The sequence below is a fragment of the Salvelinus fontinalis genome, unplaced genomic scaffold (genome assembly GCF_029448725.1).
Source record: "Salvelinus fontinalis isolate EN_2023a unplaced genomic scaffold, ASM2944872v1 scaffold_0170, whole genome shotgun sequence".
Classification (NCBI taxonomy): Eukaryota; Metazoa; Chordata; class Actinopteri; order Salmoniformes; family Salmonidae; genus Salvelinus; species Salvelinus fontinalis.
Window position 1 is genome coordinate 224,816 of NW_026600379.1, and position 23,435 is coordinate 248,250.

The following is a 23,435-nucleotide window of genomic DNA, read 5'->3' on the forward strand; positions in this document are numbered from 1 at the left end:
GATGGCTCAGAAGGCGCTGGGCAGACGGATGGCTCAGAGGGCGCTGGGCAGACGGATGGCTCAGACGGCGTTGGGCAGACGGATGGCTCCGACGGCGCTGGGCAGACGGATGGCTCAGACGGCGCTGGGCAGACGGATGGCTCAGACGGCGCTGGGCAGACGGATGGCTCAGACGGTGCTGGGCAGACAGATGGCTCAGACGGTGCTGGGCAGACTAACAGTGCAGGCGGCGTTGGGCAGACAGCCGACTCTTGCATGCTCCCCGTAGCCCGTCCAGTGCGGGGAGGTGGAATAACCCGCACTGGGCTGTGTTGGCGAACCGGGGACACCATGCGTAAGGCTGGTGCCATGTACACCGGCCCGAGGAGACGTACTGGAGGCCAGATATGTTGAGCCGGCTTCATGGCACTTGGCTCAGTGTTTTCGCTGTAAAACATAAAAAATTGGACATGTTGGCTGGATTCACAAGATGTTTATCTTTCATTCGCTGTATTGGACTTGTGATTTCATGAAATTATATTATATGATATCCCTGTCCCGTTAGGCTAGGCTATGCTAGTCAGCTTTTCTGATGAGAATGATCCTGGATGGGGGGTTCAGAAAGGTTAAATTTCCCACCACCTTTTGCTGCTGTGACAGCAGTAACACATTTCCTTAAGCGAAACCGCTTCTTCTCACTCAACTGGTCTAACCCCACCGTCTTCTGTAACATCACAGCTGACCTCACAAACTTATCAACATCAAAATATTCTGCCAATTTGACAGATTTACCAGAAGTCTGATCCAGGAACCCATTTACCTCCTCTAGAATGTAAATTGAGTCGTCACCAGCTGATATCGTATCAAGAGAGATATCCATATCCTTCTCCTGATCCTCCTCAACTGAGAACACAGACAACAGACTCCCCTCTTCCACATCCCTCTCAACACTCCCCACTTGCACCCCATCACTCATACCAGGTATCTCCTCCACTACCTGGGAGCCTCCACATGAACCCCTCCTGTACCCCGTTACTCCTAGTGGGCATCTCCTCCACTACCTGGGAGCCTAGCCCCACATGAACCCCCTCCTGTACCACGTTACTCCTAGTGGGCATCTCCTCCACTACCTGGGAGATTAGCTCCACATGAACCCCCTCCTGTACCCCATTACTCGTTGTGGGCATCTCCTCCACTAACTGGGAGCCTAGCTCCACATGAACCCCCTCCTGTACCCCATTACTCATAGTGGGCATCTCCTCCACTACCTGGGAGCCTAGCCCCACATGAACCCCCTCCTGTACCCCATTACTCGTACTGGGCATCTCCTCCACTACCTGGGAGCCTAGCCCCACATGAACCCCCTCCTGTACACCAGCACTCGTACTGGGCATCTCCTCCACTACCTGGGAGCCTAGCCCCATATGAACCCCCTCCTGTACCCCATTACTCGTACTGGGCATCTCCTCCACTACCTGGGAGCCTAGCCCCACATGAACCCCCTCCTGTACCCCATTACTCGTACTGGGCATCTCCTCCACTACCTGGGAGCCTAGCCCCACATGAACCCCCTCCTGTACCACGTTACTCATAGTGGGCATCTCCTCCACTACCTGGGAGCCTAGCTCCACATGAACCCCCTCCTGTACACCAGCACTCGTACTGGGCATCTCCTCCACTACCTGGGAGCCTAGCCCCACATGAACCCCCTCCTGTACCCCAGCACTCGTACTGGGCACCTCCTCACCAGTCTGAGGAACTTGCTCATCAGATCCATCCTTACCTTCTACAACAATATTTTTCTGCTGCATAACATTTCCCTCTAATACAAGTTGCAACTCCGTGCCCTCAACTTGTTCCTCAGCAACAGGTGCTTGTGGCTGCTCTACCGCTGTCGGCCCACCTCTCCCTACATCAGTGGGTCCAGGTGTTACGAGGACCACCTGCGCTCCTCCCTCTGCCTTCTCCCTTTTCGGGCAAGCATGTCGCTTATGGCCAACATCCCCACACTCAAAACACCGTTGACTACCCGTACTAGCATTAGCCATATACAGTCTGTTGTCATACTTTACTTTAAACGATAACTCCAAAGTCTGCTTCGGTGTGTCCAAAAACATAAACACCTGTCGCCGAAATGACATAACCTGTTTCAACTCCGGGTGTTTGAAACGATATAACCTGTTTCAACTCCGGGTGTTTGAAACGATATAACCTGTTTCAACTCCGGGTGTTTGAAACGATATAACCTGTTTCAGAGCCGGGTGTTTGAAACGATATAACCTGTTTCACCTCCGGGTGTTTGAAACCCAACGACATAACCTGTTTCACCTCCGGGTGTTTGAAACGGCATAACCTGTTTCAACTCCGGGTATTTAAAACAATATAACCTGTTTCAGAGCCGGGTGTTTGAAACGATATAACCTGTTTCACCTCCGGGTGTTTAAAACGATATAACCTGTTTCAGAGCTGGGTGTTTGAAACGACATAACCTGTTTCAACTCCGGGTGTTTGAAACGATATAACCTGTTTCCACTCCGAGTGTTTGAAACTTTATAACCTGTTTCAGAGCCGGGTGTGTGAAACCCAACGACATAACCTGTTTCAGAGCCGGGTGTTTGAAACGATATAACCTGTTTCACAGCCGGGTGTTTGAAACCCAACGACATAACCTGTTTCACCTCCGGGTGTTTGAAACGGCATAACCTGTTTCAACTCCGGGTATTTGAAACGATATAACCTGTTTCAGAGCCGGGTGTTTGAAACGACATAACCTGTTTCAACTCCGGGTGTTTGAAACGATATAACCTGTTTCAGAGCCGGGTGTTTGAAACGATATAACCTGTTTCAGAGCCGGGTGTTTGAAACGATATAACCTGTTTCAGAGCCAGGTGTTTAAAACAATATAACCTGTTTCAGAGCTGGGTGTTTGAAACGACATAACCTGTTTCAACTCCGGGTGTTTGAAACGATATAACCTGTTTCAGAGCCGGGTGTTTGAAACGATATAACCTGTTTCAGAGCCAGGTGTTTGAAACGATATAACCTGTTTCAGAGCCAGGTGTTTAAAACAATATAACCTGTTTCAGAGCTGGGTGTTTGAAACGATATAACCTGTTTCAGAGCCGGGTGTTTGAAACGATATAACCTGTTTCAGAGCCGGGTGTTTGAAACGATATAACCTGTTTCAGAGCCGGGTGTTTAAAACGATATAACCTGTTTCAGAGCCGGGTGTTTGAAACCCAACGACATAACCTGTTTCAACTCCGGGTGTTTGAAACGACATAACCTGTTTCAGAGCCGGGTGTTTGAAACGATATAACCTGTTTCAGAGCCGGGTGTTTGAAACGATATAACCTGTTTCAGAGCCGGGTGTTTAAAACGATATAACCTGTTTCAGAGCCGGGTGTTTGAAACCCAACGACATAACCTGTTTCAACTCCGGGTGTTTGAAACGACATAACCTGTTTCAGAGCCGGGTGTTTGAAACGATATAACCTGTTTCAAAGCCGGGTGTTTAAAACGATATAACCTGTTTCAGAGCCGGGTGTTTAAAACGACATAACCTGTTTCAGAGCCGGGTGTTTGAAACCCAACGACATAACCTGTTTCAGAGCCGGGTGTTTAAAACTACATAACCTGTTTCACCTCCGGGTGTTTGAAACCCAACGGGACAACATTAATTGAACTTGCAAATTTCAAAGAAGTACACTATGCTCAACCATACGATCAACAAGACTTTAAGAAGTACTCCATGCTCAACCATACGATCTACAAGACTCTCTTCTTTAAGAAGTACACCATGCTCAACCATACGATCAACAAGACTCTCTTCTTTAACCTGTTGGGGATGGGGGCGCTGTTTAGACTACTTATGCTAATGTGGCTAATTTTTTAAACGGCTTCCCACAAAATCCTTGATCGTACAATATGCATATTATTATTATTATTGGATAGAAAACAGTCTATAGTTTCTATAGGAGTTGAAATTTTGTCTCTAAGTGGAACAGAGCCCATTCTACAGCAATTTCCCTGACATGGAGTCAGATTTGAGAAATGTTGGCCACTGTTCTGGAGTCAGTTAAAAGGGCACTGTCGTTGCTATGACTATACGGACACTTCTTACGTCTTCCCCTGGATGCCTTTACGTGATGACGATTCCAACGGGGTCGATAGCACGTTCACAGGCCCTACAAATGAAAAAACCCTGAAGCTAGTCATTCTTTGGGAGCTGCGTCATGAGCAAAGTGGACACCGGCGCGCACCTGTTCCAAGCGTTAGTTTAGCCTGTTATATTTCTCCGGTCATCTTTTCACTCGTTATAGGAGTTAAAAACATCATAAGGTAGTTAATTTAAAGCGTTTTATAGCAATTTATATCCGTTTAGTGCGATTTTGGGACATTTATTTTTGCAACGATGTGAAAAGTTGGGCACGCTTTTCAGTTCATCCCGAACGCAGTTGACTTTTCCACATGGCAAGAGGACAGCTTTCCACCAAAAGACGATTTCTCCCAAGAAAGGATCCTTTGCCCAAGATACTGATGGAAGAACAGCTCAAGGTAGGACATTTTTATTATGATAAATCGTGTTTCTGTCGAAACATTTTAGTGGCTTAGGACGCCATGTTTTTTGACGTAGCTTCGCTTGGCGCAAACTGTATTGAAAAGTAAGGATAAATTAAAAAATGTAATAACGCAATTGTATTAAGAATTAAATTGTCTATCAATCCCTGTCCACCCTATATTTTTTAGTCACGTTTATGAGTATTTATGTATAAGAGTAGATCACTGTCTAAGTGGCGCAAGGACAAATTCTGACCAGCTGAGTTACATTTCACATTGTCTAACCATGATTTTGGTGGCTAAATATAAACATTTTCGATCAAACTCTATATGGATTGTGTAATATGATGTTACAGGAGTGTCATCTGAAGAATTCTGAGAAGGTTAGTGAAAAAATTAATATATTTTTGGCGATGTTGACGTTATCGCCCACTTTGGCTAGAATCAATGCTGGGCTGCTATGTGCTATGTGCTATGCTAATATAACGATTTATTGTGTTTTCGCTGTAAGACACTTAGAAAATCTGAAATATTGTCTGTATTCACAGGATCTGTGTCTTTCGATTCGTGTATGCTGTGTATTTTTACGAAATGTTTGATGATTAGTAGTTAGGTAAACACGTTGCTCATTGTAATTATTCTAGTCCATTTGTGATGGTGGGTGCAATTGTAAACTATGCCATATACCTGAAATATGCACTTTTTTCTAACAAAACCTATCCCATACCATAAATATGTTATCAGACTGTCATCTAATGAGTTTTTTTGTTGGTTAGGGGCTATAAATATCTTAGTTTAGCCGAATTGGTGATGGCTACTGGTGTTGGTGGACAAATAAAAGATGGTGGATTATGCTAATGTGTTTTTAGGTAATAGATGTACATCTTTACATATTGTGTCTTCCCTGTAAAACATTTTAAAAATCGGAAATGTTGACTGGATTCACAAGATCTGTGTCTTTCATTAGCTGTATTGGACTTTAATGTGTGAAAGTTAAATATTTTAAAAAAATATTTTTTTTGAATTTCGCGGCACTGGTTTTTCAGTGGGGGGGGGGGGGGGGGGTGCCGCTAGCGCCACGCTGATCCTAGACAGGTTAAGAAGTACTCCATGCTCAACCATACGATCAACAAGACTCTCTTCTTTAAAAACTTCTTATGGCTGCAAGGGGCAGTATTGTGTAGCCAGTTAAATCGTGCCCATTTCAAACGGCCTCGTACTCAATTCTTGATCGTACAATATGCATATTATTATTACTATTGGATAGAAAACACTCTCTAGTTTCTAAAACCGTTTGAATTATTTCTCTGAGTGAAACATAACTCATTCTGCAGCACATTTCCTGACCAGGAAGTGGAATGTCAGAAATCGATGCTCTGTTCAACTTCCTGCCTATTCATGGGCATGATACGTAAGAGTCTACGTACACTTCATACACCTTCCCCTGGTTGTCAAGAGGCGGTGAGATAAGAAATTTCGTGTTTATCTTGGTCTGAGGTGGAATTAAAGCTCTTTGTATGACGTGACCGTCCATTTCCTGTTTCTGGAGCGCGCGAAAGGGGACATGGATTTGCCTTCTGTTTAGCTGTCGTTATGGACGACTAACATCTCCGGTTTAGATTTTATTTGATACATGTGACCATATCATCGTAAAGTATGTTTTTTCAATATAGTTTAATCAGATTATTGAAATTTTTTCGGGAGTTTTGCCGTGTTCCGTTCTCTGACTTTGTTGATGTTGGAGAGATCCGTGCCACTTGGCAAGTGCCCATGCTAAATCAAGAGGGAAATTTGCCGTTCCAGATCCAAACAACGACTTTTCTGGACAAAGGACACCTTGTCCAACATTCTGACGGAAGATCACCAAAAGTAAGAAACATTTTATGATGCTATTTCTAATATCTGTCATGCATGTGAACTGGTCGTCGGCGCCCAAGTGTTTCTGGCTATTGTGGCTACGCTAATATAACGCTATATTGTGTTTTCGCTGTAAAACACTTGATAAATCGGAAATATTGTCTGGAATCACAAGATGCCTGTCTTTCAATTGCTGTACACTATGTATTTTTCAGAAATGTTTTATGATGAGTATTTAGTTATTTGGCGTTGGTGTCTGTAATTTTTCTGTCTGCTTTCGGTGCAATTTCTGACTGTAGCTGCAATGTAAACTATGATTTATACCTGAAATATGCACATTTTTCTAACAAAACATATGCTATACAATAAATATGTTATCAGACTGTCATCTGATGAAGTTGTTTCTTGGTTAGTGGCTATTTATATCTTTATTTGGTCGAATTTGTGATAGCTACTGATGGAGTAAAAAACTGATGGAGTAAGAAAAGTGGTGTCTTTTGCTAACGTGATTAGCTAATAGATTTACATATTGTGTCTACCCTGTAAAACATTTTAAAAATCGGGCATGTTGGCTTGACTCACAAGATGTGTACCTTTCATATGCTGTATTGGACTTGTTAATGTGTGAAAGTTAAATATTTAAAAAAAATATCTTTTGAATTTCGAGCACTTGAGCTGGATGTTGTCATAAGTGTACCGGTGTCGGGCTGCAGCCCAAACTGGTTAAGAAGTACGCCATGCTCAACCATATGATCAACAAGGCTTTAAGAAGTACTCCATGCTCAACCATACGATCAACAAGACTCTCTTCTTTAAGAAGTACTCCATGCTCAACCATACGATCAAAAAGACTCTCTTCTTTAAGAAGTACGCCATGCTCAACCATACGATCAACAAGACTCTCCTCTTTAAGAAGAACACCATGCTCAACCATACGATCAACAAGACTCTCTTCTTTAAGAAGTACACCATGCTCAACCATACGATCTACAAGACCGCTCTTCTTTAAGAAGTACTCCCTGCTCAATAATACGATCAACAAGATTTTAAGAAGTACACTATGCTCAACCATACGATCAACAAGACTTTAAGAAGTACGCCATGCTCAACCATACGATCAACAAGACTCTCTTCTTTAAGAAGTACGCCATGCTCAACCATACGATCAACAAGACTCTCTTCTTTAAGAAGTACACCATGCTCAACCATACGATCTACAAGACCGCTCTTCTTTAAGAAGTACTCCTTGCTCAACAATACGATCAACAAGACTTTAAGTACACTATGCTCAACCATACGATCAACAAGACTTTAAGAAGTACTCCATGCTCAACCATACGATCAACAAGACTCTCTTCTTTAAGAAGTACGCCATGCTCAACCATACGATCAACAAGACTCTCTTCTTTAAGAAGTACTCCATGCTCAACCATACGATCAACAAGACTCTCTTCTTTAAGAAGTACGCCATGCTCAACCATACGATCTACAAGACTCTCTTCTTTAAGAAGTACTCCATGCTCAACCATACGATCTACAAGACTCTCTTCTTTAAGAAGTACACCATGCTCAACCATACGATCAACAAGACTTTAAGAAGAACACCATGCTCAACCATACGATCTACAAGACTCTCTTCTTTAAGAAGTACTCCATGCTCAACCATACGATCTACAAGACTCTCTTCTTTAAGAAGTACTCCATGCTCAACCATACGATCTACAAGACTCTCTTCTTTAAGAAGTACACCATGCTCAACCATACGATCAACAAGACTTTAAGAAGTACGCCATGCTCAACCATACGATCTACAAGACTCTCTTCTTTAAGAAGTACACCATGCTCAACCATACGATCTACAAGACTCTCTTCTTTAAGAAGTACTCCATGCTCAACCATACGATCTACAAGACTCTCTTCTTTAAGAAGTACACCATGCTCAACCATACGATCAACAAGACTTTAAGAAGTACGCCATGCTCAACCATACGATCAACAAGACTCTCTTCTTTAAGAAGTACTCCATGCTCAACCATACGATCTACAAGACTCTCTTCTTTAAGAAGTACTCCATGCTCAACCATACGATCAACAAGACTCTCTTCTTTAAGAAGTACTCCATGCTCAACCATACGATCAACAAGACTTTAAGAAGTACTCCATGCTCAACCATACGATCAACAAGGCTCTCTTCTTTAAGAAGTACTCCATGCTCAACCATACGATCAACAAGACTTTAAGAAGTACTCCATGCTCAACAATACGATCAACAAGGCTTTAAGAAGTACACTACGCTCAACCATACGATCAACAAGACTTTAAGAAGTACTCCATGCTCAACCATACGATCTACAAGACTCTCTTCTTTAAGAAGTACTCCATGCTCAATAATACGATCAACAAGATTTTAAGAAGTACACTATGCTCAACCATACGATCAACAAGACTTTAAGAAGTACGCCATGCTCAACCATACGATCTACAAGACTCTCTTCTTTAAGAAGTACTCCATGCTCAACCATACGATCTACAAGACTCTCTTCTTTAAGAAGTACGCCATGCTCAACCATACGATCTACAAGACCGCTCTTCTTTAAGAAGTACTCCATGCTCAACAATACGATCAACAAGACTTTAAGTACACTATGCTCAACCATACGATCAACAAGACTTTAAGAAGTACTCCATGCTCAACCATACGATCAACAAGACTCTCTTCTTTAAGAAGTACTCCATGCTCAACCATACGATCTACAAGACTCTCTTCTTTAAGAAGTACACCATGCTCAACCATACGATCTACAAGACCGCTCTTCTTTAAGAAGTACTCCATGCTCAACAATACGATCAACAAGACTTTAAGTACACCATGCTCAACCATACGATCAACAAGACTCACTTCTTTAAGAAGAACACCATGCTCAACCATACGATCAACAAGACTCTCTTCTTTAAGAAGTACTCCATGCTCAACCATACGATCTACAAGACTCTCTTCTTTAAGAAGTACGCCATGCTCAACCATACGATCAACAAGACTCTCTTCTTTAAGAAGTACGCCATGCTCAACCATACGATCATCAAGGCTTTAAGAAGTACTCCATGCTCAACCATACGATCTACAAGACCGCTCTTCTTTAAGAAGTACACCCTGCTCAACCATACGATCAACAAGACTCTCTTCTTTAAGAAGTACGCCATGCTCAACCATACGATCAACAAGACTCTCTTCTTTAAGAAAAACTACCACCGCTTTATTCATCAGTGACGCATAATCAACATTCTCTCCTACGGCGACCAGAAACTCCTCCACAGTGACAGTAGCTTCAGTAACACACCTAAAGCCGTGTCGAAGTGACTGGGACGGCGTCCCCGCCAAAATCAGGGTAATTTCGATACGAAAAACAAAATACTTCATTCTACCACAATTTTTTAAAATTATAACCTTAATCATGCACAGAAGAAAACAAAGAATGCCACCAAGAAAGAGAAAACCGAGAGAAAGTTCTGAATATCTAACTCTACACACACTCCCACGCTCATACAATTCACAGCATGCAACAAACACTCCCAGCATGCAGAGAGAGAGAGAGAGAGAGAGAGAGCTGTTTGTAGTCTATAACTGATGCTTTGTGGTCTTATGCTGCCATATATTGGAAATATTTACCAATTAAAAGTTATTAATTCACGTAAAGACATTGGAGAGGCAGCTGAGAAATAAAGTGTATTTAATTCCAGAGATCAGTCTCGAACCTGCCCCACCTGTCCCACGCCAATTGCTGGACTTTCACATAGAGGTTACTATGTCACCTAGTTCAAACCACATTTAAAAAATAAAACAAATGAGTCTTGTTTATCAAGTGTTCTGCCTTGCAATAATAAATATAATAAAATAACTAATAAAAAGCAAATGCTTACATAGGTTTTATTTAAAAAATAACAAATGCTATTTAGTACTAAAATGGTATTTACTAACATAATATTATTACAAAAATAGTTCTAGGCTACCCTACCCTAGAATTAGGGTTCAGGATAAAATAGGTTATACGTAGGGTTAGAGTTTCTGTACAGCACTTTGTGACATCTGCTGATGTAAAAGAACAGTGAGCTTCCTCACCAAGTAGCTGTAACCTAGTTAATAATAAGTTACCTGAGGTAAACCTACAAGGTTAACGCAGGCTGGTCTCATTGATAACAATAGTGAAGCTGACATTGTGATGCAGAACAATGGACTGGGAATAGAACTTTCAGAAGGTGAGTTGGTGCCACAGTGTTCAATACAACTAATAGGATCTGGCAGGGTGAAACATCACCTAAAATAAGACCTGTTTTTTAGTACAACTAATAGGAGCTGGCAGGGTGAAACATCACCTAAAATAAGACCTGTTTTTTAGTACAACTAATAGGAGCTGGCAGGGTGAAACATGACCTAAAATAAGACCTGTTTGTTCAATACAACTAATAGGAGCTGGCAGGGTGAAAAATGACCTAAAAATAACCTAAAATAAGAACTTTCTTTTCAATACAACTAATAGGAGCTGGCAGGGTGAAACATGACCTAAAATAAGGCCCCTTATTAGCGATTACTTCAGCAAACAGCTGGGACATATGGTAGTGTTGTATAACTGGGCTCCTTGGTGGATGCAATGAACTAGTTTTATCAGTAAATGTGGTTAGAAATGTAGTGTCCAGCCTAGTCCTATCCCCCGCTGGTCGCGCTTGTCTGCCCTAAACAAACCCTTGGTACCACCCCTCCCCCTTAACCTTGAATTTCGTTAAGAAACACTTGCCTATGAAAAGATACACCTGTTCTCTCTACTACCGCACGGCAAGCGGTACCGGAGTGCCAAGTCTAAGACAAAAAGGCTTCTCAACAGTTTTTACCCCCAAGCCATAAGACTTCTGAACAGGTAATCAAATGGCTTCCTGGACTATTTGCATTGTGAGCCCCCCCAACCCCTTTTTTTTACGCTGCTGCTACTCTGTTTATCATATATGCATAGTCACTTTAACTATACACTTGTACATACTGTAAGTAAGTATTTCACTGTAAGGTCTACACCTGTTGGTTAGAGCCTGTAAGTAAGTATTTCACTGTAAGGTCACCTGTTGTATTCGTCGCACGCGAGAAACAAACACTTGTCTATGAAAAGAGACACCGACCATGATCAATAATTCCTCCACACCATTCTCCAGAACGCACCTGAAGAGACAGCGTTTCTTCTCCACACGGTTGAGGACATCACGCCTCCCAAACAAACTACCCTACTCCCCCTCAACTCTAACTGATAAACAGTGGAAACCAATAAACAAACCCTCCACCATGAAAAAATGTATTCAGAAAATAATTGAAAGAAAAAAGAATAGTAGCCCTCCTCAGGAACCATAAAACCCTCACAGACCAACTTCTTCTTCTATGATATAATGGCGGTCCACAAACCAACGTTAAAGGTACATGGCGCCACCTACTGTGCTGGAGTGTGTCCAATCACGGTTTACACCACTCTAAATCCTCCTACCTAACTCAGAACTTCTGAGAAAATAAAAAAGAGTCCTACTAACTTCTAATAGACCCTCCCCCATCCCCCAAATCCCTTCCAAACCCCGTCCAACCTCAATGACCCTACACTTCAATCTTTCCCTCTCTTCAACATCCTTACAACAATATAACAACACATGCTCCACCATTTCATTGACCATACCCTCCAGACACAAACCATTCACATGCTGCCAACCAGATGTAAGGACCAGTTCAATGTACAATGTCCTAAACACAATCGAGTAAACACCACCTCTTCCTTCCTAATCTGACCTTTGATCCTTGGTCCACCGACCTTTAGAGGACATATAAATGCCGTCCCTTGTGCTCAGAGTCCCATCTCTTCTGCCACACATCTATCAAAATGTCTCTGATCTTACATGTGGCTTCACCTCTACCCAGTGGAACATTAATATCAATTATATCTTGTTTCAAGGCTCTTTTAGATAACTGGTCTACAATTTAATTTCCTTCCACACCTGAATGTGCTGGGACCCAGCAGAATCTCACTACTACACCCATTCGCTCAATTCTCCATAATAACATTGATACCTACAACTGTCCAACCAAAACCACTGCCTTGTCTACTAGTATATTCCCAACAGTCATCTAGAACAGTAGCAGTGGGATGCTCAACCTCACAGCCTTTCAACCCAATAAGCTAATGACAATTTATTACGTCGTATATCCAAAGGCATCTCACCTGCCTCCACTAGTAAGACACATACAGATGTTGATTTAAATGCACCAATACATATCCTTAAAGCTATATACTGGATTCTGTCCAGCTTCTGAAGACAAGTCTTTGCTGCTGTTCCATAAACTATACACCCGTAATCAATTGTTGTCCTGATCAGAGCTCTATAAATATCCATCAACGATTGTCTGTCAGCACCCCATTCATAACCAGAGACCCACACAACCAACTACCACGAAAGTGATGGAATGAGAGAGAGAGAGACATCGTTACAACACTGTACATAGACATAATATAACGTTTCTTCTTCTTTTGAGTTTAACGGGGGTTGGCATCCAATATGTTGCATTACCTCCCCCAACTGGACTATAATATAAATCTATTTTAATTTGTGACACAAAATGGGAATAGGGGAAATTATGATAATACTAAGTAACACCATTCCAACTTACCCTACAGTCATTAAAAACCCACTACCCCATTCCACTACTTTGACCCTATCTGCTCCTGCACCCTGCCAACTAACCCTATACTCATTAAAAACCCACTACCCCATTCCACTACTTTGACCCTATCTGCTCCTGCACCATGCCAACTAACCCTACACTCATTAAAAACCCTCTACCCCATTCCACTACTTTGACCCTATCTGCTCCTGCACCATGCCAACTAACCCTACACTCATTAAAAACCCACTACCCCATTCCACTACTTTGACCCTATCTGCTCCTGCACCATGACAACTAACCCTACACTCATTAAAAACCCACTACCCCATTCCCCTACTTTGACCCTATCTGCTCCTGCACCATGACAACGACCTGGGAGGACGGGACACCACCACTCAACACACCCTGTAACTCTTCTGAAGTCAAATCTCGTATGACCAAATACTTCTCTGGTTCTGAGCTCTTCACCACACCTTCTACCTCACTTAACTCTCCCTCATTCATTTCCATTTCACCTCCAGAACTCAGTCTGGCGCACGACTCACTCTGTTTGCACTTGAATTATAACATTTGAAATGTCTCTTCTTTTGAAATTAAATATAGTGTTAAGTTTTCTGTTCATTCATGATTGTTTATTATCTACTCCACTTGCTTTGGCATAGTAAAGCTATGTTTCCCATGCCAATAAAGATCTTTGAAATTAATAGAGAGAGAGCTCCAGGTTAATGTATAGGGGACATGAGTCAGTCATGGTTACTCATGGTTATGTGATGAGGTAGCCCCGCCTGCTACTTCTAAATCAGTGTCGGTCCAATAGGGAATGTCCTCTTGGTGTAACGGTCAAGATGTTGGTTTCTCCCACGGTAGACCTGGGTTCATATCCCGTCAGTTACATTAAACAGTCTATTCTCTGAAAGGGGTGCAGACAGCCTGTTCACAACAGTGGGGTCAGTGGGATTGGATAGGGGCCCCTCTCCCTCTCTCTGATAGGAGGAGACAGGTAAAATGGTGTGTCTCCTCTGGTCAACAATACTCACCTTGAGAGACTCCACAGCCTGTTGGAGCTCCTTCAGCTCCTTCTCTCTCTCCTGGAATCTCTGCTGGACCTTCTGCTGACTCATCCCCAGCTGCCTCTGTGGAGAATCACTCTTCAATGAGCTATCAAGCTTTATTAATCCAGTAGATCAATAGTATAGTCATGTGACATAGGACCCATAGAGAGGAAGGTCTACAATCCTGAGGAAGTCCCTTTACAATATTATATTATGTTGCTATTTGAATGATTATAGTTTTTATGGTAGGCCTACATGTATCAAGGGGATGAGACTGAACTTTGGACTCATAAAAGGCCATTCAGAATGATAATAGTGTTAAACTTTAGAAAATGGTGATACATTTGGAGAATCTTGGTTAACAAATCTATATACTCAAGGTTTGTGTTCATATTTGTGGATCCATTTCATTTGAATTCTCTCATATTCAAACAGATTTAGTTCCTACTGTATCTTTAATTATTTGTTTATCAGACAGTCACCAACAAGTTGTTCTGGTCTTACCTGTTTCTCAGTCCTCTCTGCTGCAGCTGACACTGTATCATGGCCTTTATGTTCATCCATTGTACACAGCATACAGATACACTGCTGATCGGTACGACAGTAAACCTCCAGCAGTTTGTCATGATGAGAGCAGATCTTCTCCTGTAGTTGTGCGGTGGCTTTGACCAGCTTGTGCTTCTTCAAAGCAGGAGATTCATAGTGAGATTGGAGGTGAGTCTCACAGTAAGAGGCCAGACACACCAGACAGGACATGAGGGCTTTCTGCTTTCTGGTCCCAGTGCAGACATCACACGCCACATCTCCAGGTCCAGCATAGCACAGAGCAGGAGGGGGAGCAGTCTGGAGTCCTGTCTTCCTCAGTTTCTCCACCATATCAGCCAACATGTTATTTTTCCTCAGATTAGGCCTTGGAGTGAAGGTCTCTCTGCACTGAGGACAGCTATAGACCCCTTTCAGAACATCCTGATCCCAGCAGCCCTCAATACAGCTCCTACAGTAACTGTGTCCACAGGGGATGGTGACTGGTTCCTTCAGTAGATCCAGACAGACAGAACAACAGAACTGGTCCTGGTCCAGCAGAACTCCCTGATGAGCCATTTTGACGGTTGTTCACTCTCACACATACAGACGACACAGAGACTCAGATCAGTTTCGTTTCCACAGAAGAGAGTTTTTGGGAGGTATGGACTTTCTGGTTCTACCAGATAGGTGAGTTTAGAGAGAGGGAGGGGTTAGAGAGAGGGAGGGGTTAGAGAGAGGGAGGGGTTAGAGAGAGGGAGGGGTTAGAGAGAGGGAGGGGTTAGAGAGAGGGAGGGGTTAGAGAGAGGGAGGGGTTAGAGAGAGGGAGAGAGAGAGAAATGCATGCAACGTCGAGAAGGAGACAAAGATTTTAGTTCCTAGGTTAAATTATAGTTCCTGGTTACATTTTATTTAATGCATTTTAGAAAAAGACTGTAATGTAACCAAATGTGGAAAAAGTCAAGGTGTCTGAATAACTTGTGAATGCCCTGTAATGCCGTCTACAGTGCCTTGCGAAAGTATTCACCCCCCTTGGCATTTTTCCTATTTTGTTACCTTACAACCTGAAATTAAAATAGATTTTGGGGGGGTTTGTATCATTTGATTTACACAACATGCCTACCACTTTGAAGATGCAAATTGTTTGTTATTGTGAAACAAACAAGAAATAAGTGAAAAAAACAGTAAACTTGAGCGTGCATAACTATTCACCCCCCCCAAAGTCAATACTTTGTAGATCCACCTTTTGCAGCAATTACAGCTGCAAGTCTCTTGGGAAATGTCTCTATAAGCTTGGCACATCTAGCCACTGTGATTTTTGCCCATTCTTCAAGGCAAAACTTCTCCAGCTCCTTCAAGTTGGATGGGTTCCGCTGGTGTACAGCAATCTTTAAGTCATACCACAGATTCTCAATTGGATTGAGGTCTGGGCTTTGTCTAGGCCATTCCAAGACATTTAAATGTTTCCTCTTAAACCACTCGAGTCTTGCTTTAGCAGTATGCTTTGGGTCATTGTCCTGCTGAAAGGTGAACCTCCGTCCCAGTCTCAAAGTTCTGGAAGACTGAAACAGGTTTCCCTCAAGAATTTCCCTGTATTTAGCACCATCCATTATTTCTTCAATTCTGACCAGTTTCCCAGTCCCTCCCAATAAAAAACATCCCCACAGCATGATGCTGCCACCACCATGCTTCACTGTGGGGATGGTGCTCTCGGAGTAATTAGAGGTGTTGGGTTTGTGCCAGACATAGCGTTTTCCTTGATGGCCAGATTGATCATGATTACCAGAGTACATTCTTCCATATGTTTGGAGAGTCTCCCACATGCCTTTTGGTGAACACCAAACGTGTTTGCTTATTTTATTTTTAAGCAATGGCATTTTTCTGGCCACTCTTCCGTAAAGCCCAGCTCTGTGAAGTGTACGGCTTAAAAGTGGTCCTATGGACAGATACTCCAATCTCCGCCGTGGAGCTTTGCAGCTCCTTCAGGGTTATCTTTGGTCACTTTGTTGCTTCTCTGATTAATGCCCTCCTTGCCTGGTCCGTGAGTTTTGGTGGGCGGCCCTCTCTTGGCAGGTTTGTTGTGGTGCCATATTCTTTCCATTTTTTAATAATGGATTTAATGGTGCTCCGTGGGATCTTCAAAGTTTCTGATATTTTTTCATAACCCAACCCTGATCTGTACTTCTCCACTACTTTGTCCCTGACCTGTATGGAGAGCTCCTTGGTCTTCATATTGCTGCTTGCTTGGTGGTGCCCCTTGCTTAGTGGTGTTGCAGACTCTGGGGCCTTTCAGAACAGGTGTATATACTGAGATCATGTGACAGATCATGTGACACTTAGATTGCCCACAGGTGGACTTTTATTTATTTATTTAACCTCTAATTCCTCCCAAACCCGGATCCGGGAGCACCCCCATCAGTAAAAAAGCTGACTAGCATAGCCTAGCATAAAGTCACGAGTAAATACTAGCATCTAAATATCATTAAATCACAAGTCCAAGACACCAGATGAAAGATACACATCTTGTGAATCCAGCCATAATTTCTGATTTTTAAAATGTTTTACAGGGAAGACACAATATGTAAATCTATTAGCTAACCACGTTAGCAAAAGACACCACTTTTTTTACTCCACCAGTTTTTTACTCCATCAGTAGCTATCACAAATTCGACCAAATAAAGATATAAATAGCCACTAACCAAGAAACAACTTCATCAGATGACAGTCTGATAACATATTTATTGTATAGCATATGTTTTGTTAGAAAAATTTGCATATTTCAGGTATAAATCATAGTTTACCATTGCAGCCACCATCACAACTCTCACCAAAGCGACTAGAATAACTACAGAGAGCAACGTGTATTACCTAATTACTCATCATAAAACATTTCTTAAAAATACACAGCGTACAGCAAATGAAAGACACAGATCTTGTGAATCCAGACAATATTTCAGATTTTCTAAGTGTTTTACAGCGAAAACACAATATAACGTTATATTAGCTTGCCACAATAGCAAACATCACAACAGCATTGATTCAAGCCTGTAACGGATGTCGCTCTCTTCATCCTCGGAAGAGGTGAGGAGAGAAGGATCCTCAGACCAAAACGCAGGCTCAGGGAAATAAGCCATCTTTATTATAAATTACGATGGCACACGAAACGAAACAAAACACTTTCCAAACTACAAAATAAGAAAACGACGTTGACGCAACCTGAACATAAACTTACATAACTAAACATAAACTTACGTACAGGAAACAGACGACATCGTAACGAAAACGAAACAAACAAACAAACAAACGCTACAGTCCAGTGTGGTACGAACAAACATACTGACACAGGAGACAATCACCCACAAACAAACAGTGAGAATGCCCTACCTAAATATGACTCTTAATTAGAGGCAAACGCAAACCACCTGCCTCTAATCAAGAGCCATACCAGGCAAACCGAAACCAACATAGAAACAGATAACATAGAATGCCCACCCAACCTCACGTCCTGACCAACTAACACACAAAAACTAACATAAATAGGTCAGGAACGTGACAGTACCCCCCCCACAAGGTGCGAACTCCGGACGCACCAGCACAAAGTCTAGGGGAGGGTCTGGGTGGGCATCTAACCACGGTGGTGGCTCAGGCTCCGGGCGCGGTTCCCACCCCACCATAATCCATCCTAGCCCCCTCCCTTCAAGAATGTCCACCCTCTTACTTCCCCCACAAAATCCTCCTAATAACATATCTAATAATGACAATACCGGGACAGAGCCGCCAACCAGACAGGAGCAGCCAGATCAGTCAGCCAGCCATGAGCAGCCAGATCAGTCAGCCAGCCATGAGCAGCCAGATCCGTCAGCTAGCCATGAGCAGCCAGATCCGTCAGCTAGCCATGAGCAGCCAGATCCGTCAGCCAGCCATGAGCAGCCAGATCCGTCAGCTAGCCATGAGCAGCCAGATCCGTCAGCTAGCCATGAGCAGCCAGATCCGTCAGCTAGCCATGAGCAGCCAGATCCGTCAGCTAGCCATGAGCAGCCAGATCCGTCAGCTAGCCATGAGCAGCCAGATCCGTCAGCTAGCCATGAGCAGCCAGATCCGTCTGCCAGCCATGGGCCATCCCTCAGTCCGGAGCTGCAGTCCCTCAGTCCGGAGCTGCAGTCCCTCAGTCCGGAGCTGCCATTCTTCAGTCCGGAGCTGCCCCTTATCCTGGTGCTGCCCCTTACCCTGGTGCTGCCCCTTACCCTGGTGCTGCCCCTTACCCTGGTACTGCCCCTGACCCTGGTACTGTCCCTGACCCTAGTACTGCCCCTGACCCTGGTACTGCCTCTTACCCTGGTACTGCCCCTTAGTCCGGAACTGCCCCTGAATGCAATGGGGTTAAGGTGGAGGGGGGTCGTTTGGAGGAAGCCTAGGAGGTGTTTAGGTACTGTGGTGACGTGGGGACCGCGACCAGAGCCGGAGCCGCCACCGTGGATGGAAGCCCACCCAGACCCTCCCCTAGACTGTGTATGGTGCGCCCGGAGTTCGCGCCTCAAGGGGGGGGTTATGTCACGCCCTGGCCTTAGTATTATTGGTTTTCTTTATTATTTTAGTTAGGTCAGGGTGTGACATGGGGAATGTTTTTGTTTTGTTGGTTTTGGGTGTTGTTTATGGTAAAGGCGTTGTGTATAGTATATGGGTTTGTGTGGAGTACAGGTTTCTAGTATTGTCTATGTAAGAACGTTAGTAGCCTGTATGTTTGTGCACAACGTTTGTAGCTTCACGGTCGTTTTGTTATTTTGTTAGTTTGTAAGGTGTTTTTGTGTCGTGTTCATCTTCATGTTATAATAAAAGAAGATGGCTTATTTTCCAACTGCTGCATTTTGGTCCGTTAATCCGCCACACGATCGTGACAAAGCCAAAAATAGCGATAACGTATAAACCACCAAAATATATTAATTTTTTCACTAACCTTCTCAGAATTCTTCAGATGACAGTCCTATAACATCATATTACACAATGCATATAGAGTTTGTTCGAAAATGTGCATATTTAGCGGCACAAATCGTGGTTATACAATGTGATTAGTGGCCAAAACTTCAAGCAATCTGTCCGGCGCCATCTTGGAGAGGCACCTATTCTAATCGAAAACTATTCATAAACTTGACTAAAAAATACAAGTTGGACAGCAAATGAAAGACAAATTAGTTCTTAATGCAATCGCTGTGTTAGATTTTTTAAAATTAACGTTATTGCGCAATACAGCGTGCGCTAAAGCGAGACCGCACCATAATTCATGGCGGAATTATTATTTGACATTTGTCAACATAAGTACGAATTAACAGCATAAAGACTGCTTACTTTTAGCTGAGCTTCCATCAGAATCTTGGGCAAGGTGTCCTTTCTCCAGAACAATCGTCTTTTGGTTGAAAGATGTCCTCTTGTCCTGTCGAAATAGCCGCTAACGTTAGCCATGTGCAGGAGAGGTGTCCAACTCCTGATAGGGCGTCACAAAGAAATCCCAGAAAATCGCAATAAACTGCTATAAACTGCTATAAGTCGGTTTAAATTAACTTACTTATGATGTCTTTAACAACTATAACGAATAAAAACATGACCGGAGATATAGAACTGCTAAAACGAAAGCTTTGCCGGACGCCATTGTGATGTCGCTCTTGCGCCAGGCGCACCGTTGAAAAGAACGGTACTTCCGTTCCACGGTCTTATATAGGGCCCCAGATTGCGCAATCCACTCCATTCAAATTCTCACCGCTTACTGACATCTATAGGAAGACGTATGCAGTGCATGTAGCCCGATGGCTTACATGGGGACTTATAAACTGACCTCAGAACAGGGACCTCGATTTCTGAAATCTCACTCCCTGACAGGAAATGTGCTGCAGAATGAGTTCTGTTTCACTCAGAGAAATAATTCAAACGGTTTTAGAAACTAGAGATTGTTTTCTATCCAATAGTAATAATAATATGCATATTGTACGAGCAAGAATTGAGTACGAGCTATTGATTGAGCTATTAACTTCCTGTAAAATAGAATATGTTTAAACCCAGTCAGCTTTTAGGGAAACACTTGTGACCGTCTCTAGTTGGGTTAAGCCACGGAAGTTAAAGCTTAAATATTACTGTATTGTTCTGCCCACTCTGTCTGGGGTGGAAAGGTAGGCCCACTCTGTCTGGGGTGGAAAGGTAGGCCCACTGTCTGGGGTGGAAAGGTAGGCCCACTCTGTCTGGGGTGGAAAGGTAGGCCCACTCTGTCTGGGGTGGAAAGGTATACCCACTCTGTCTGGGGTGGAAAGGTAGGCCCAAAGATTCCTTTATGCCCTTCCAGACTCCCTCTGCCTACCCAAGGACGTCAGAGGACAAAAATCAGTTAACCACCTAACTGAGGAACTCAATTTAACCTTGAGCAATACCCTAGATGCAGTCGCACCCCTAAAAACTAAAAACATTTGTCATAAGAAACTAGCTCCCTGGTATACAGAAAATACCCGAGCTCTGAAGCAAGCTTCCAGAAAATTGAAACGGAAATGGCGCCACACCAAACTGGAGTCTTCCGACTAGCTTGGGAAGACAGTACCGTGCAGTATCGAAGAGCCCTCACTGCTGCTCGATCATCCTACTTTTCCAACTTAATTGAGGAAAATAAGAACAATCCAAAATTTATTTTGGACACTGTCGCAAAGCTAACTAAAAAGCAGCATTCCCCAAGAGAGGATGGCTTTCACTTCAGCAGTAATAAATTCATGAACTTCTTTGAGGAAAAAATCATGATCATTAGAAAGCAAATTACGGACTCCTCTTTAAATCTGCGTATATCTCCAAAGGTCAGTTGTCCTGAGTCTGCACAACTCTGCCAGGACCTAGGATCAAGAGAGACACTCAAGTGTTTTAGTACTATATCTCTTGACACAATGATGAAAATAATCATGGCCTCTAAACCTTCGAGCTGCATGCTGGACCCTATTACAACTAAACTACTGAAAGAGCTGCTGTCACGCCCCGGCCATAGAGAGGCTTTTATTCTCTATTTTGGTTAGGCCAGGGTGTGACTAGGGTGGGCATTCTAGTTTCTTTATTTCTATGTTTTCTATTTCTTAGTTTTTTGCCGAGTGTGGTTCCCAATCAGAGGCAGCTGTTTATCCTTGTCTCTGATTGGGGATCACTATAAGTTGTCATTCTCCTTTTGTTGTTTGTTGGATCTTGTTTTTTGTTAGCTCTGTGAAGCATGCAGAACGTAACGTTCGTTATTATTTTGTTGTTTTGTTTGGTGTTCTGAGTAAATAAAGAATCATGAACACGCTGCACCTTGGTCTCCTTTCGACGACAAACGTTACAGCTGCTTCCTGTGCTTGGCCCTCCTATGTTGAACATAATAAATGGCTCTCTATCCACCGGATGTGTACCAAACTTACAAAAAGTGGCAGTAATAAAGCCTCTCTTGAAAAAGCCAAACCTTGACCCAGAAAATATAAAAAACTATTGGCCTATATCGAATCTTCCATTCCTCTCAAACATTTTTTTAAAAACTGTTGCACAGCAACTGACCGCCTTCCTGAAGATAAACAATGTATACGACATGCTTCAGTCTGGTTTTAGACCCCGTCATAGCACTGAGACTGCACTTGTGAAGGTGGAAAATGACCTTTAATGGCGTCAGACCGAGGCTCTGCATCTGTTCTCATCCTCCTAGACCTTAGTGCTGCTTTTGATACCATTGATCACCACATTCTTTTGGAGAGATTGGAAACACAAATTGGTCTACACGGACAAGGTCTGGCCTGGTTTAGATCTTATCTGTCGGAAAGATATCAGTTTGTCTCTGTGAATGGTTTGTCCTCTGACAAATCAACTGTACATTTTGGTGTTCCTCAATGTTCCGTTCTAGAACCTCTATTGTTGTCACTATATATTTTACCTCTTGGGGATGTCATTCGAAAACATAATGTTAACTTTCACTGCTATGCGGATGACACACAGCTGTACATTTCAATGAAACATGGTGAAGCCCCAAAATTGCCCTTGCTAGAAGCCTGCGATTCAGACATAAGTGGAAGGCTGCAAACTTTCTACTTTTAAACTCGGACAAAACAGAGAAGCTTGTTCTAGGTCCCAGGAAACAAAGAGATCTTCTGTTGAATCTGACAATTAATCTTGATGGTTGTACAGTCGTCTCAAATAAAAATGTGAAGGACCTCGGCGTTACTCTGGACCCTGATCTCTCTTTTGACGAACATATCAAGAATGTTTCAAGGACAGCTTTTTTCAATCTACGTAACATTGCAAAACTCCGACACTTTCTGTCCAAAAATGATGCAGAAAAATGAATCCATGCATTTGTTACTTCTAGGTTAGACTACTGCAATGCTCTACTTTCCGGCTACCCAGATAAAGCACTAAATAAACTTCAGTTAGTGCTAAACACGGCTGCTAGAATCCTGACTAGAACCAAAAAATGTGATCATATTACTCCAGTGATAGCCTCCCTACACTGGCTTCCTGTTAAGGCAAGGGCTGATTTCAAAGTTTTACTGCTAACCTACAAAGCATTACATGGGCTTGCCCCTACCGATCTTTCCGATTTGGTCCCGCCGTACATACCTACACGTGCGCTACAGTCACAAGACGCAAGTCTCCTAATTGTCCCGAGAATTTCTAAGCAAACAGCTGGAGGCTGCTTTGTCCTATAGAGCTCCATTATAATGGAATGGTCTGCTTTCACATGTGAGAGATGGAAACTCGGTCTCAACCTTTAAGTCTTTACTGAAGACTCATCTCTTCAG

General features: G+C 43.0%; 1 protein-coding gene across 1 annotated transcript in view; it reads right to left on the minus strand.

The window, feature by feature from the left end:
• LOC129844069 (tripartite motif-containing protein 16-like) overlaps positions 1–15,280 on the minus strand; it is a 36,666-nt gene extending 21,386 nt beyond the window's left edge. Inside the window, exons 1-2 of the mRNA XM_055912436.1 lie at positions 14,638–15,280; positions 14,119–14,214 (exon numbers count right to left, since the gene is read on the minus strand). Coding sequence (XP_055768411.1) covers positions 14,119–14,214; positions 14,638–15,234 — 693 coding nt within the window. The 5' untranslated portion in view covers positions 15,235–15,280. The remainder of the gene's footprint in view (positions 1–14,118; positions 14,215–14,637) is intronic.
• Between the last annotated feature and the right edge of the window lie 8,155 nt (positions 15,281–23,435).